Raw genomic sequence first — 13,442 nt, 5'->3', positions numbered from 1 at the left:
AAAGAGGACAGAGAAGTAGGACTGGAAAGGCTGAGCCCATCACACACACCCGCCCTCTGCTCACTCAGGGTTGGCTGCCTGTGAGTGGGCTGCTGAGGAAATGCGAGGCCTCTCTGGTACTCACTTTTTGCATCTATGAGCCGCTCCCGGGGTGCAGTGTCAGAGGAGGAGAGCTGCTCCTTGACTTTGGCGATATCTTTAGGATGCAGGTAGTCAAACAAACTCTGACCAATCAGATCATTCTTGGAGATGAAATGTTAAACATGACAAGTCAATTGCATGCAGAAAATCAATTATGCAACAAGTAAGCGTGCAGAGTCTGCATGTTGCCTTTGTGTTTTTGTGCATGAGACCTCAAACTTTTCCTATGTGAACCTGTACATATGTCCAACCACTTTGCCTAGACACCAGGAAGGAGGCATCTGGAGGTTGATTTTGATAACATGACGGGAAAACCCTCAATTATATAAATAGTTTATGCTCTTCTAAGGCAATAATCTTGGAATTCCCCTGTAAGACCTCAGAAGGCAGAAGATAGGGGTGGGCTCTGATTCCAGCTCTGCTGTTCAGCCTCTCTGTTCTCAAGCAAGTCACGCATATCATATGCTTCAGTCACCTTGTCTATTAACAGAGATAACAGCAACTTCCTCCATAACTTTGCTCTGAGACTAAAAAGGGCAGAAATCTTTGGAAAAATTAAATTTACATTAATTCTAATTTACATAAATGTCATTTTGATTCTTCAAGTCTTCTGCCTACCAAGCTTCCATGCAAATACCAGTGTGTGAGTGAATGAATAAATGAATAAAAACTCTGGGGGACATAATAGGTGAAAAGTTCTGTTCTAGAAGCATTCATAAATGTTACTCTTATTTGATCCTATAACTTATCATCAATTTTTAGAGTAAATTGAGGTTCAGTAGAGCTAAGAAGTGACACAGCACTGCAAACACAGTATGGAGTGGATTTCCAAGTGACGTATTCTCTGGTATTATGTTAACCTGCCTACCTTTCTCCCTTGTCAGATAGCCTCTTACCCTCTGTCATAGAAGAAAGCCATAATGCTATCGATCAGATCAGAGTCAGATCTTTCAATGGGGGGAATACGGAACATATGACAAGATTGTTCTAAGTCTAAATTAATTTATCTGTTAAGAAGTTAAGAATTTTCTGGAAGAAGTTCACATGTGACTTGTATACTATAATTATTCTGACAAAATTGAGTGACACTTCTGACTTCTGACTGCTGTGAGGCTGCCCACCATCAACAGGAGCATGAACAATACCTGGCTGTAGTTGAGGATCTTGAAGACAGACTCTGAGACAAAGAGTATCTTCCCTCGGTCACATCCTACGACAAACAAAAATCCATCTGCTGCCTAATCAGGAGAAATGGATAATCAATTTCTCATACTGTAGGAAACATAATTTGTAATCACCCTGATAACAAATAGAGGATGTGCTTTCTAAGCATCCAAAGCACAGGAACACTAACAGTTTCAGTGATATCCTGAGTGCAGGATGCTGAAAACAAACGTCTCTGAAGAACTGTAAGATTGTGTGTGTGTGTGTGTGTGTTTCTGCATATCATCTAATTATTATAGGAAGAAAGTCCAATTAAAGTAAGTTATATTTCAAAGCAGAATTCAGCTTGCACGTGTTCTTTTGAAGGTATCATGGTCCAGAGAATCATATTTCATTGCTCTAATTATAACAACTCTATGGAGAGTCAGAGAATCTGAGATTTGGAAGGACTCTTGAAGAATCCCCTCTCCAACATCTCAGCCATCATCTGCCTTCAACTTGAAAACCTCCATGTACAGGGAGCTCTCTAAAACAGTGGTTCTCAACATTTGGAGCAGTGTTTTTTGTTTTTGTTTTTATGCTGATGGTCTGGCATGGGGCTGATCACTGGGGTATTTTTAAACCCATCCCACTTCCACGTTAATGTGATTCTAATGTACACAGGGCTGAGAACTACTACTCTCAAATGTTATCCCTCCATCCAGGGCTGGACTATTTGCATTCCAAGTGAGACAAGAAAAGCAAAACTCCCCGCTTAGATTCTTCTTACCCCTTCTTCAGTTTAAATACATGAAAAAAATCTAAATGTTCCAATAAAGCCAGCCATTAAGATAGGACAACATTTGGTAAAGAGACTGAAGCAGGTAAATACCCAAGCTATAGTGCCTGAGAGCTTGGGCTGTGTGAATCCCACCCACTGCCTTCCAGACATACAGCCACTCAACTCCTGCTGGGGTCTTCCGGTGACAAGGAGGGTGTGCCCCACTCTGTCATGCCCTTGCTCTTGTGACTCAGCCCTCCCTGCTTCTAATACACAGTGGACTAGTTTCTCACCTTAGTCACTGGTCCTTAATCTGCTCTTTGGAAAAATACAGAGAAACTGTTCTCTTTTTCCACAAAAGGGCCTTCATGATGTAGTTTAATTCAAAGAACTAGGAAATGAATTAATGTGCCAGAAGGTAAAAGAATGGTGCATGTACTTGTGCTGGGACAGAAGAAATGAGTGAGAGGGGAACAGAATCACTGTTGCTTAAGACCCTGGCAGGCTACTCAGCCAGAAGGAAGCTGGGGAGGATCCTTTCCTAAGTTAGGTCCCTAAGCTGGCCCAGGGGCAAGGGATGACAGTGAGGGGGAAGTCACTTTCCAAGCACCATCTGCTGGAAGCCTCATTCTGTCAACAAATAGGGTATTAAAAACTTCCTCGTTTGCCTTGCAGATAATCTTGTATCTCATAGAAGTGTTTTTGAGGCTTTTCATTGATGTGGCAATATGGCTTGAAAGGTACCTGGACAGAAGGGAACTGTGACACCCTGGAGGTAATGCTGGGCAGGGTCAGGCCTGAACCGACAACACAGGTAAAGCTATTTCAGTACTCCAGGGGAAAGCCAGCAGGTTCCAAAGCAGTGAATGCATCAGCGAGGGGAGGCTCTGGACATTCCAACTCCATAGCACCCTGGCCAGCAGACCATCTGTGTGAAGGAGCCGGGCCCAAAGGACAGCTAAGGAGCAGAAGCTGTGAGAACACTACCAGCACCACAGAGCCACAGGGCCAGCCAGTGGCAGGGTCACTCTTGGGAAGATGGTGCTTGTTAATAAATGACACAGAGGCCTTGGTACGGTCTGCCTAGTTTTCAAAACATGGGGAAGTAGACTAATGTAGACATTGTAAACTGATACAGTTGACTGATCCCTCACATACACTTTATTAAAGATATTTTGAAAGCACTTAGTAAAGAAAGCAGTTTGTCCATTTTGCATTGCTGAGGAAAAGCAGAAGTCCAGCTCCTGCAGCCAAACTGTCTGAACATCATCTGAGTAGACCTAGCTTTCTGTTGAAGCAAGTCCCTGGAACTGGGACCCTGGAAGTGATAAGGGATTGGACAGTATTTCACAGCCACTGACACGTGCCAGAGAGGTGACAAAACCTTCATCAGGCAAGAGAGATCACTCTTGAGTGCTGCATAAAACAAGGGAGTAGAAAAGACAAGCCCAACATGAAGTATTTAGCTGAGATAGCATTATAATCCTTGTTCCATACCCTAGTAAGTATGGGTATCTGATAGAAAATTATTAAGAAAAGCAGCAACAATGGCGTGAACCCGGGAGGCGGAGCTTACAGTGAGCCGAGATCGCGCCACTGCACTCCAGCCTGGGCGACAGAGCGAGACTCCGTCTCAAAAAAAAAAAAAAAAAAAAGAAAAGCAGCAACAAGAAAACGATTAAGCATGTGCCATTGCAAAAGGAGCTTGTTTTATTTATTTTTAAATTTGTCCATCCACAGGACTCTGCTTATTATTTTACATATATATATATATATATAGATATATATATATGAAATAAAGACATAGATTCTTTTTCTTAAAATAATCAAGCCTGTACCCCAGCCTAAAATGTCATTGATTTGGATGTTCCTAGAACAATGCCAAGCCTCTAGTAAGTACACAAAAGGGTTTGTTGAATTCATGAATACGCAAGAATGAAAGGCATAGAGGCAGGTCTATCACATCTACAGCTGCAGATCTGTTACCAGTATGGGAATCAGGACCAGTTACATAATTTGTGGGGCCCAGTACAAAATGAAAATGCAGGGATCCTTGTTCAAAAATTATGTTTTCAAGATGGTGACAGGGCATTAAACCAAGCATGGGGCCTTGTGAAACTGCAGAGGTCACATGCCCATGAAGCTGGCACCGACGGCAGCTCTCGAGATGCTACAGGCATCGGTCATATTTTAACCTCAGCAAGTCCTCTCTGAGAACACGGACATCTTTACGAAAAGGATGGAGAGGTGGGCAGAGTTGGGTGTTTGAATAACTGTGTTCAGAGAGTGGTAGCCAAAAGACTATCACTCACTTGATCGGGAGCCTGGTCCCACCCTGAAGTGTTTCTCATTGATTTGGATGTTCCTAGAACAATGCCATGCATCTAGTAAGTAAACAAAAATGTTTGTTGAATTTATGAACAAACAAGGATGAAAGGCACAGAGGCATGTATTGGATCTACAAGTCACACAAAGATTCCAAGGGTCACTAATGACAAGCTGGACTGTGGGGCCATTCAACAAACAGGTTTTGACAGAAATGAAAGAGAAGTCCTATCTTAAGTTCAAAAAAGCACCTATACAAGATGTAAAAAACCTGACCTAACAATAATTCATATTCAGGATAGAAGGGGGAGGAGGCAGTACTGCAGCTGCCCCAAATGATGCAGTACTAATCAGATGGCTTTTTTGGCAAGGAAGGCACTAGTCCCATTCAACCTCAGGCCAATCAGACCACAGTTGAAGCACTACATTGGGTTGTGGGAGTCACTTCTGGAAGGAATCGAGCAAATGCATGTGGCTCTGGAAAGTGTGTGTGGCAAACACTGTTGGGGAAGCCAATTCCCAACACCATTCCCAGGCCCCTTCTCTCTTGCCTGTCTCCACCAGGGAGGCTGGAAAATCTATAAACACTTGTTTCTGCACCCTGCCCTGCAGCTAGGCGTGACCAAGTGACACACTTTTGAATAAGCTGAAGTCCACTATTGAGTTTTCAGGAAGGTGTATCCTTTCTTGATAAAAAGGACAGCCAGACTAAAGCTTCATTTACCCGTTTTTACAGTGGGTCTGGCTACTTAGACCTGGCAGAGGTACCTGGCTACATTAAGGAAACAAGCTAGCATGCTAGCTTGGTGTGGCTGAGTGCAAAGACAAAGAACCTGGTTCCTATTGACCTCATTGAACCACTGCAGCAACCCAACATAACCTACTCCAGACCAGTTATACTTGAGAAATTAAACTGTATTTATTCATCAGGTCTTCTGGACCTTGCAGGTGAATGCTTTCCAATCTGAGATAGCACCGTCATGAGGAGATAAATAGAGAATGCTGGAGTGAGCAGACAGGCCAGGCTTATAGAGAGCTGAAAATGGATAGTGATGATGCAAAATTCCAGATGGACTACCCTCTACTCTAGAGCTTTGCAAACTTCTGCTGAAATATGGGTAGGAAGATTCTGTTGGCTGTGCAGGTAAGGTCAGCCCTGACTTTGTGGGAGGTGGAAGCGGGTATCCTTCCTTTTAGTTACGTTTTTCTATTCATCTGTTTACAATCTACAAGAACACATGTTTCTGAATCCAGTTTCTTTCCCTTCAATTCCCAAGTTAATCTCACTTTACCTAGTAACACAACTTAGAGCTTTGTGCCGACCTAATTCTTCATGGAAGACAACAGGTTTCCATAGTGCCACCTCAACCATCTCCCAGCAGAGATTTAGCAAGACAGAGAGAGCACTCAAGTCAAGCAGGTGAAAGCATATATCTCTTGCATTTATTTTTCTTTTTTGGACCAGTAGTCTTTGTAAGTTTGTTTGTTTGTTTTTTGAGACAGTCTCACTCTGTTGCCCAAGCTGGAGTGCAGTGGAGTGATCTCAGCTTACTGCAACCTCCACCTCCCAGGTTCAAGCAATTCTCATGTCTCAGCCTCCCAAGAAGGCATCTGCCACCACACCCAGCTAATTTCTATATATTTAGTAGAGACAGGGTTTCAACATGTTGGCCATGCTGGTCTCAAACTCGACCTCAGGTGATCTGCCCGTCTTGGCCTCTCAAAGTGCTGGGATTATAGGTGTGAGCCACAGTTTTGTTATTTTGATGAGATTTTGGTGTAAAGATTTAGGTGGACTTTTTGTGCTAGTGGTTAAATCAGGTGAAGAGAAATTCTCAATTGTTGTTGGTTTCAGTCCCATCCTAAAATCTTCATGCAGAAATGTGAATCTTAAATCTCTCTTATTTTTAACAAATCCTGACTCTTCTGATTTTAAATTGCGGTGGCATAGACCTTCCATTTTTGTCTAGACGAGGTTAAAAGAGGAGGAGAATGGTTTTGTGGAAGAAATGTGAAGCCTGTCCAAACAATAAGATAAAGGGAGGGACCTGAGAGAGGAAGCAGGCCTAAAAAAAAAAAGCTCAGTGTTGAAACATCAAATTCCCACATGCTGGTACTTACTTGAAAACTTATAAAAACAAATGTTGTAAAACAATCCCATAATTGAACATACCCTGAGAATGAGGTGTTTCAATTCATCGTCTGATAGAAAAGTTGGTTTGTAGTTTGCTTCTGTGTATGGATTGGTGGCACCTTAGGGGGAAAAAGAGAAAGAATTGGTATACTTGATATTCAGAAAATGTCTCATTCTAACTTGCTGCCTCAAACCTTCTGTAAGTGGCCTAGTCTCTATGACCTGGTATTTAAATTTTATTGTTTAGGCCTTAACTGAGATGAGCCTAGATCTGGCTTTGGACAGAATCCTGTAAGCCAAAGAGAATTCCATGGAAAAGAGAACACTGTTACCCACAGGAGACCTAACAAGCCTGTTTTTCTCATTACAGGGAAAACCAAGAGATAACAGAAGGAAGTTTAACAATCTGCTTCTAAGAAAGAAGGCAGCTCTGGAAGTAAACTGGTAGAGGCTCCTCAGAGAGTTCCCTCCTCCTAAGATCTATATTAAATGGGTTGTCTGGTAGTCCTTCAAATCACCACTCTAAATGTTCTTGGGAAACCATTCAGTCTTCCAGGCCCTGAGTAAATATATTGTGGAAGGCATTTAATGTGAGTTCCTCCTTCATCAGGGGTGAGTTAAACGAGCGTGGCAATGTGGAGGAATGCATTGCTTCAGTCAATGCAGCTCTCACTCCCAGGACTGAAAGGGGACAAGACTTAGGTTTAAAAGGCTGTCAATCTGGCATTTTTCAGGAGTTAACAATCACTTAACAGAGAAAAATGCCAGCAGTAAATGATTTGGAGTCTGTAGAATAGCGAGTAGAATAGTGAAGGAATAAAAGGAAATGGATCTGTAACAATTCAAAGTACCATGGGGAGGGAAGGAGACAGGACGTGTTGCAACCATCCTATTGATCCCTATCCCTGCTCTTTACTGTAACTTGAGATTTGCCACTTTTTTCCAATGTAATAGAAATTAGTTTATAATAATTTAACCCATGTTATCTTTGCTAATATGAATTTTTAAATGCCATTCTTCCAGCACAGGATACAACATTTATATTTTTGGGTAATGATCTAAAGTCAGACAAAACCAGCTACTTCTTATTTCTGGTGGCCTTGTGCAAATATAAAAAGACGCAATTCTTCTACCACGCAGGTCAGAGATCTGACTGAGCGCCCACTTTCCAATTTCCTCCAAAAGTCCAAGACTAGCTATGGAAAATTCCAGGAACAGCATTCACCAAAATGCCTGATATATTTCAGATTTCTCTTGTGGTTTGGATAAGTCACTTCCACTTTTCTGCCTATGTTTTCTCACCCTCCCCACACTCAGAAAAGAAGGAAAATACTGCCTCCCTCACAAAGAGTGGATCTGGTTCGGGAAAATTCCAGGAAGATGAAAATATCTTCAGTGTTCATTCCTGACAACAAAATGTCGCGAGAACCCGCAACCCATGACTCACTTTTCAAAGGAACCATGATGAATTTTCATCTTTGAACTGACTTTTCTATGTCACTGTGTGCACCTACATTTCTGTGTGTTATAATTGTAAGGATGGGATCCAGGCACAAACATAGGCAAGGTGTGAGACATCAGAGCAGTATCATCTCTGATAGGCACATAGCCTGATTACATGCATATACAGAGACGTGCAAAGCACAGTTTCTATGCTCTGAGAATGTGTGACTGCAAAATTGCATGTCAAAACCCACATAAGCTCAATAATCACTTCATTTGGCATCACGGCTGTTGCTGAAGAGTAAAGGCATACTACTGAAGGCTACATAATTGCAAGCAATAAACATCTGCCTTAGGGATAGGAACATTCTAGGCAAGGGTGGTAACATTTGTGGGCAAGGACATAAAGGACAATAGAGCCCAGGGTCTCACCTCTTAATGTTTTCATGTGCTGAACAGCCATCCTTAGCACAGTAAGTTTATCTAATTTCCTGGACATTGCGTTGCATGTTGGTACCAAAGAAGCCAATTCATCTATAAAACTGTTCATTTTATCCCGACGCCGCTTTTCAATCTGACTGTGAGCTTCCCTGAACAACAATATGAAAAACGATTTCTTATAAAATGTAACCAAGCATCAAGAAAAGATGACAAAAATAAATGAGTTGTAACTGTTTTCAATGTTCATCTGACAAGGCAAATTTAGAATCTGCAGAATGTTTAAAATTAGACTTTTCTACTAAAGTCTCCAAGAAAATGGTCTCACTGCCAGGTCAGTATTAGTTTTTTTATGTTTACCTCATCTTTAGAATTCAGGAGAAAAGCTACAAAAATTGTCTCTTCAGAGTAAACTGAATTGTTCACTTCTCCTCGTTTCTTTTCCTCTCAGCCTTTGTAAAATTGGATTTTGAAATGGGGGTGAAAGGAAAGAGAAGGGAGGTGGTGGCTTCATAGCACAGAGCATCCAGAGCCCCGTGGGCTGTCCCTGAGGTCTGTGAGGAGCCCGCTGTGTGGCCGTGTGACCTGGGCAGGGCACCAATTCCTTCCAGTCACAGCCTCACTGACTAGGGCACCCAGTAACCAAAGCCGTCATCCTTGGATCAAAACCACTCCCCACCTAGGTGCAGCAGATGCTACATCTGTCCCCAGGAGCCTCCTCTGAGGAATGTCACACTCCTCCCACCGAGGCAGGGTGACACTGACTGATGTGCACCTGCCATTGGTGATGGTCCTCCTAAGGAGGTGCAGCAACGATGGAAATGTAGTTTGCTGCAGCTGCCGCAGATACAGAGCCATGGGAGCTCCTGCCAAGGCTGGCCTCCGAGGGAAGAGCTTGAAGCCTTAGGGCAGCCAATTTCTGCAGCCCCCTGTATCAGTCTGTCATGACGCAGCCTCAGAACACAGCCTGGTACTAACGGCAGAAGAACTGAGGACCCAATGGGAAGAGGTCAGCAAGTGTGGCTGGAGGCAGGACGGACCCAGGCAGAGAATCTACTCGAGACACCGAGCGTGCCCCATGTGGTGCATTCAGTTGCAACTCGCAGTGCAATAGGGGCCCCTGTCAGAGGCGAGTCCCAGCCCAGGAACCAAATCACTGAGCCATGTCTCCTGCGGAGGGCGCTCTAGTCAGGAAGACATTCTCTGCTGAAGACTGGGGAAAAACTTGAGCCTTGATTGATTTCTGCTACCTTCAAATCCACTTCAGGTTAAAGGTGCTTAGACAGCAAAGAGTAAAGGCCAGCCAGTACGGAGAGCATGGAGGGCAGAAGGCCACCTTGGCCAAGGCCCACTACCTGCCTATTCCCTAAGGAGGTGACACTGCTCAACAGAACTCTTAGACAGACAGGACCAAACATGCAGAGCCTCCTCGGCTGCTCTCTAAGCAACCAGAACTAGGATGCTTTGTAGACAAAATAAGGTCCAAGCTTACCTTGCATTTTTTATCCTTCCTTGGTGTTCTGTATATTCTAACCTGGGGGGAGGAAAAAGCAAAAGATAAAAACATAATTCTCTGGAGATGAATGGCAAAGTTACACATTGCTGTTTTCTTCTGCCTGATCCTGTCATCTCTCTGCAGACACACAAGGGGACTGGTGGTTGGAGGGACACAGTGAGCGCCCACAGGCTCACGGCCTCCTTGCTCATCTCCAGTTGAGGACATGGGTGCTGCCCCAAGTAATAGAATGTGTAACAGTGCAAAGAAAATGGCTATAAGGATGCTGAAGTTCAAATTACTAGGTTCATGGTACCTTCCATGAGGGTCATCTTTGTCTGTGTCCATGCTTTCTCTGAAAAAACAAAAGAGAATGTGACTGCATGTTAATAAAGACATACAGAAGAGCTTCTTATCATAAGACAGAAGGCTCTCATTTATCCAGAAACCAAACAATCATAAAGCTCGAACAGCCACAGTATCAATTAATGATGTATAATAAGGGTAAAACATACAAACGAAAATTAACTTGAACTTACTATAAAACCTGGACCAGCTTCTCAGGTTATCAAACAAAAGTTATCATCTCAAAAGAGTTTGTGTGTTAACATATATTTTACCATATTCTGATTGTTTGAAAATTGGGAATATGTAGTGTTTATAAAAATGCTTAGTTAACCATAGGATTGAAATATCTATATAACCTCTCATTCTCCCCCCGCCCCATCATTCTGGATAAATGAAGCTTATTCCGTTTGCAAAACATATTGAGCATCAAAGATAAATGTGCATACATATCTATTTGGCAGGGGAGGGATGAAGTGAGGAGGGTGGAATTAAAGTACCAACAAAGTACTGAGCAGAGCCCCAGGCAGCTTTTCAAAGGCACTACTGCCAAATATTCTGCTTCTCAGGTAGGTGGGAACCCCTAGATTTTAGGAATTGGGATGGAGGGGCGTAGTGGGGCTGAGGGCCACAGAGGTCCTGGGGTCACAGCAAGGATCTCCCTCCCTTTCACAGACTTCAGAAAACCAAGTTTCGTTGCATCCTGTGGTTCAGTAGAAGAAAACAGACTGAAATCCCCAGAGGAAGGAGTTCCAAATCCCCCTCACTGCCTTCTCCAATCCATACATTTATCAGGAGGGCATGGACTGCCAGTTGGGCCTCTCTCCTTTTTCCTTTATCCCACAGGAAAGGAGAGATCATGGCCCTTCAAACAATGTAATCCCAAGGGCAAAAATAGCTGTTTCTAGGAGCACTGGATCATATCGTGGGCATTCTAGAACAGTGTTCCCAATTACACGCCCTGGGGTTCCTCACAGGCAGAGAGTTTCCCCAGCTAGTTCTAAAGTTCCGAGATCACACAGGCCACACGGAAGGACAAAAACTCCCCTCTCCCTTTTGTCTAGAATTCTATCTGTTCCTTGAGGCCAGGTGATAATCTCAGGTGAGAAAAAGCTCTGCCTGACAGTCACAGATGACTTCAGTTACATTAAAATGATAGTGAAAGGGATTACAGTTGCTTAATTAATTGAGTCTCCATGAATTACAGAAGATTAGGAAACCAGAGTCCACAAGGGAAATCTTGGGTGGTGACCAGGCTGGAACCCACAGGTCCAGATGACAGAGGCCTTAGAACACATCAGTGGCTACCTTAGCGCTTGCTCAAGACAAAGGGTTTGTGGCCAACATCTCGCAGTCTTTCTGCTGGGGAGTTACTGCTATGGAAGAACGCCCTCACAGCCCTCATACCCACTCTCCAGCCCCTGGGTGTTGGCTGTCTTAATCATCTGGGATAACTTACATATTAATCATAGCATCTCCTAGTGGGCATCTGACCTCCAGCCATTGTGCTCCCCAAATTCGACCTGTGAACTTCAGCAGAAAGGACATCTGCTGTAGGGGGTATACCTCCTCGGAGATTTTCCCTCATTAAACAAAAGAAAACCTCTTAAATGGACATTTGGGTAAGATTCCACGCAGGTGCTTCGGCAAAACAAAATGTGCCTTTGAATATTCTACACTGCCTTATTCCCTAGGTGTTTGTACATATACAGAAGGGATGACTGTAAGTGTGAAAATTTACTTACTCAAATGAAAAGTCATCAAGTCTAAAAATAAACAAAAATACTATTTAATATAACAAGTTCATACTAATTTAAATAATATTTAAGGACAACATCAATGTTCCTAAATTGTTTTCAGAGAGGACATCCACTCATTCCTTCCATAAACATTCATTAAGCACCTGACACTTGCTGTCTTCCTCAGTGAGGCCCTCAGGCAAAGCTCTCTTTGAACCCCCTGAGATGACACCCATAGACTTAACCCTCTTGCTCAAAGGAGCAAAGAAAGAAGAGGAAGAAAGGGGTAAAAGACAGAACTTGGCCTTACGGCTGTTCTTTTTCTCTGGGTGTAGAACATTTTGGGGACAGGAAGTGGAAGTTAAATGCCTCAGCACTGCTGAAGGCTCCTTCTTGCTTACAAACTAGGGGAAGGTAAAGCCAAAAACCAACTGTGTCGCCACCTAGAGTTGGGTTTTTTATTCCCATCCCCTTTTCCAGGATGAAACAGTAGCTGGCTGCTAGATGTTCCATGCCCGAGAACTGACACCAAGTTTAACAAGAGGAAGACATGCCCCAAAGGCCTTACTGGTAGTCAGTGGAGCTGCCTTTCCGTTTGCGGTTGCAATCCACACCACTGGTACCAAGAGAGCTGGAAAGCAGGTCGGTGGGGCCCGGGGACATGAAATCACTGATGGTTGAAGAAATGTCCATTCTCTGGTCTGCCATTGGATGATCTGGAATTGTTACAAGAGGCACAAAGGCGTGTTTATTTCGATGAGCTCTCAAAAGTGGTGGAGAACCCAGGTTGGTGCTTGGGGGTTTGGCGGTCGGGGCGCGGGGGGAGACCCGGGGCTGGTTTACAGCAGCACTAACGCATCTCTCACACCCCCGGACCCAGAACAGGCATGTGATAGAATGGAAAGAGCATCATATTTAAGAGTTTTTGTAGGAAATTTAAGCCCACCCGCTCATTTTTCTGGTGAAGATATAAAAGCCTAGAGAAGCTGAGCAGCTTCTCGGTCCCTGTGCTGTGGCATGGAAAAACTAAACCAGAACCAGAAACTCTAGGAGTGAAAACCCAGGGCGGTTCCCACGGAGGGGACCAAATAACCCAGATGTTCTCTGACAATGCTAATTATTTTTCCTCCCTTTTCTCCACACACAAAGCTAATTTTATTTTATTTTTTTTATTTGTTTTGAGACAAAGTCTCACTCTGTCACCCAGGCTGGAGTGCAGTGGTGCAATCTCAGCTCACTACAACCTCCACCTCCCAGGTTCAAGTGACTCTCGTGCCTCAGCCATCCAAAACGCTGGGAAGCTGGGACTAAAGGCATACACCACCACACCTGGCTAATTTTTGTATTTTTAGTAGAGATGGGGTTTCACCATGTTGGCCAGGCTGGTCTTGAACTCTGGACCTCAAGACATCTGCCCGTCTCAGCCTCCCAAAGTGCTGAGATTACAAGTGTGAGCCA

General features: G+C 43.6%; 1 protein-coding gene across 15 annotated transcripts in view; it reads right to left on the bottom strand.

The window, feature by feature from the left end:
• BMAL1 (basic helix-loop-helix ARNT like 1) overlaps window positions 1–13,442 on the bottom strand; it is a 108,813-nt gene that overhangs the window by 19,615 nt on the left and 75,756 nt on the right. For 6 of the 15 annotated variants that reach the window (XM_063710981.1, XM_055356504.2, XM_063710984.1 and 3 more), the window contains 8 exons: window positions 12,553–12,700; window positions 11,991–12,011; window positions 10,217–10,255; window positions 9,898–9,939; window positions 8,400–8,557; window positions 6,564–6,643; window positions 1,287–1,379; window positions 125–242 (listed from right to left, as the gene is read on the bottom strand). In XM_063710981.1, coding sequence (XP_063567051.1) covers window positions 125–242; window positions 1,287–1,379; window positions 6,564–6,643; window positions 8,400–8,557; window positions 9,898–9,939; window positions 10,217–10,255; window positions 11,991–12,011; window positions 12,553–12,692 — 691 coding nt within the window. In that variant the 5' untranslated portion in view covers window positions 12,693–12,700. Of the gene's footprint in view, window positions 1–124; window positions 243–1,286; window positions 1,380–6,563; window positions 6,644–8,399; window positions 8,558–9,897; window positions 9,940–10,216; window positions 10,256–11,704; window positions 11,829–11,990; window positions 12,012–12,552; window positions 12,701–13,442 lie in introns of those variants that run through there. The other 9 variants (XM_063710977.1, XM_063710979.1, XM_063710978.1 and 6 more) reach the window with 3 other exon arrangements.

This window comes from Gorilla gorilla, chromosome 9 (assembly GCF_029281585.2).
Source record: "Gorilla gorilla gorilla isolate KB3781 chromosome 9, NHGRI_mGorGor1-v2.1_pri, whole genome shotgun sequence".
In the NCBI taxonomy this organism is placed as follows: domain Eukaryota; kingdom Metazoa; phylum Chordata; class Mammalia; order Primates; family Hominidae; genus Gorilla; species Gorilla gorilla.
The sequence above is the reverse complement of the archived record's forward strand: the minus strand, read 5'-3'. Positions and strand labels throughout refer to the sequence as shown.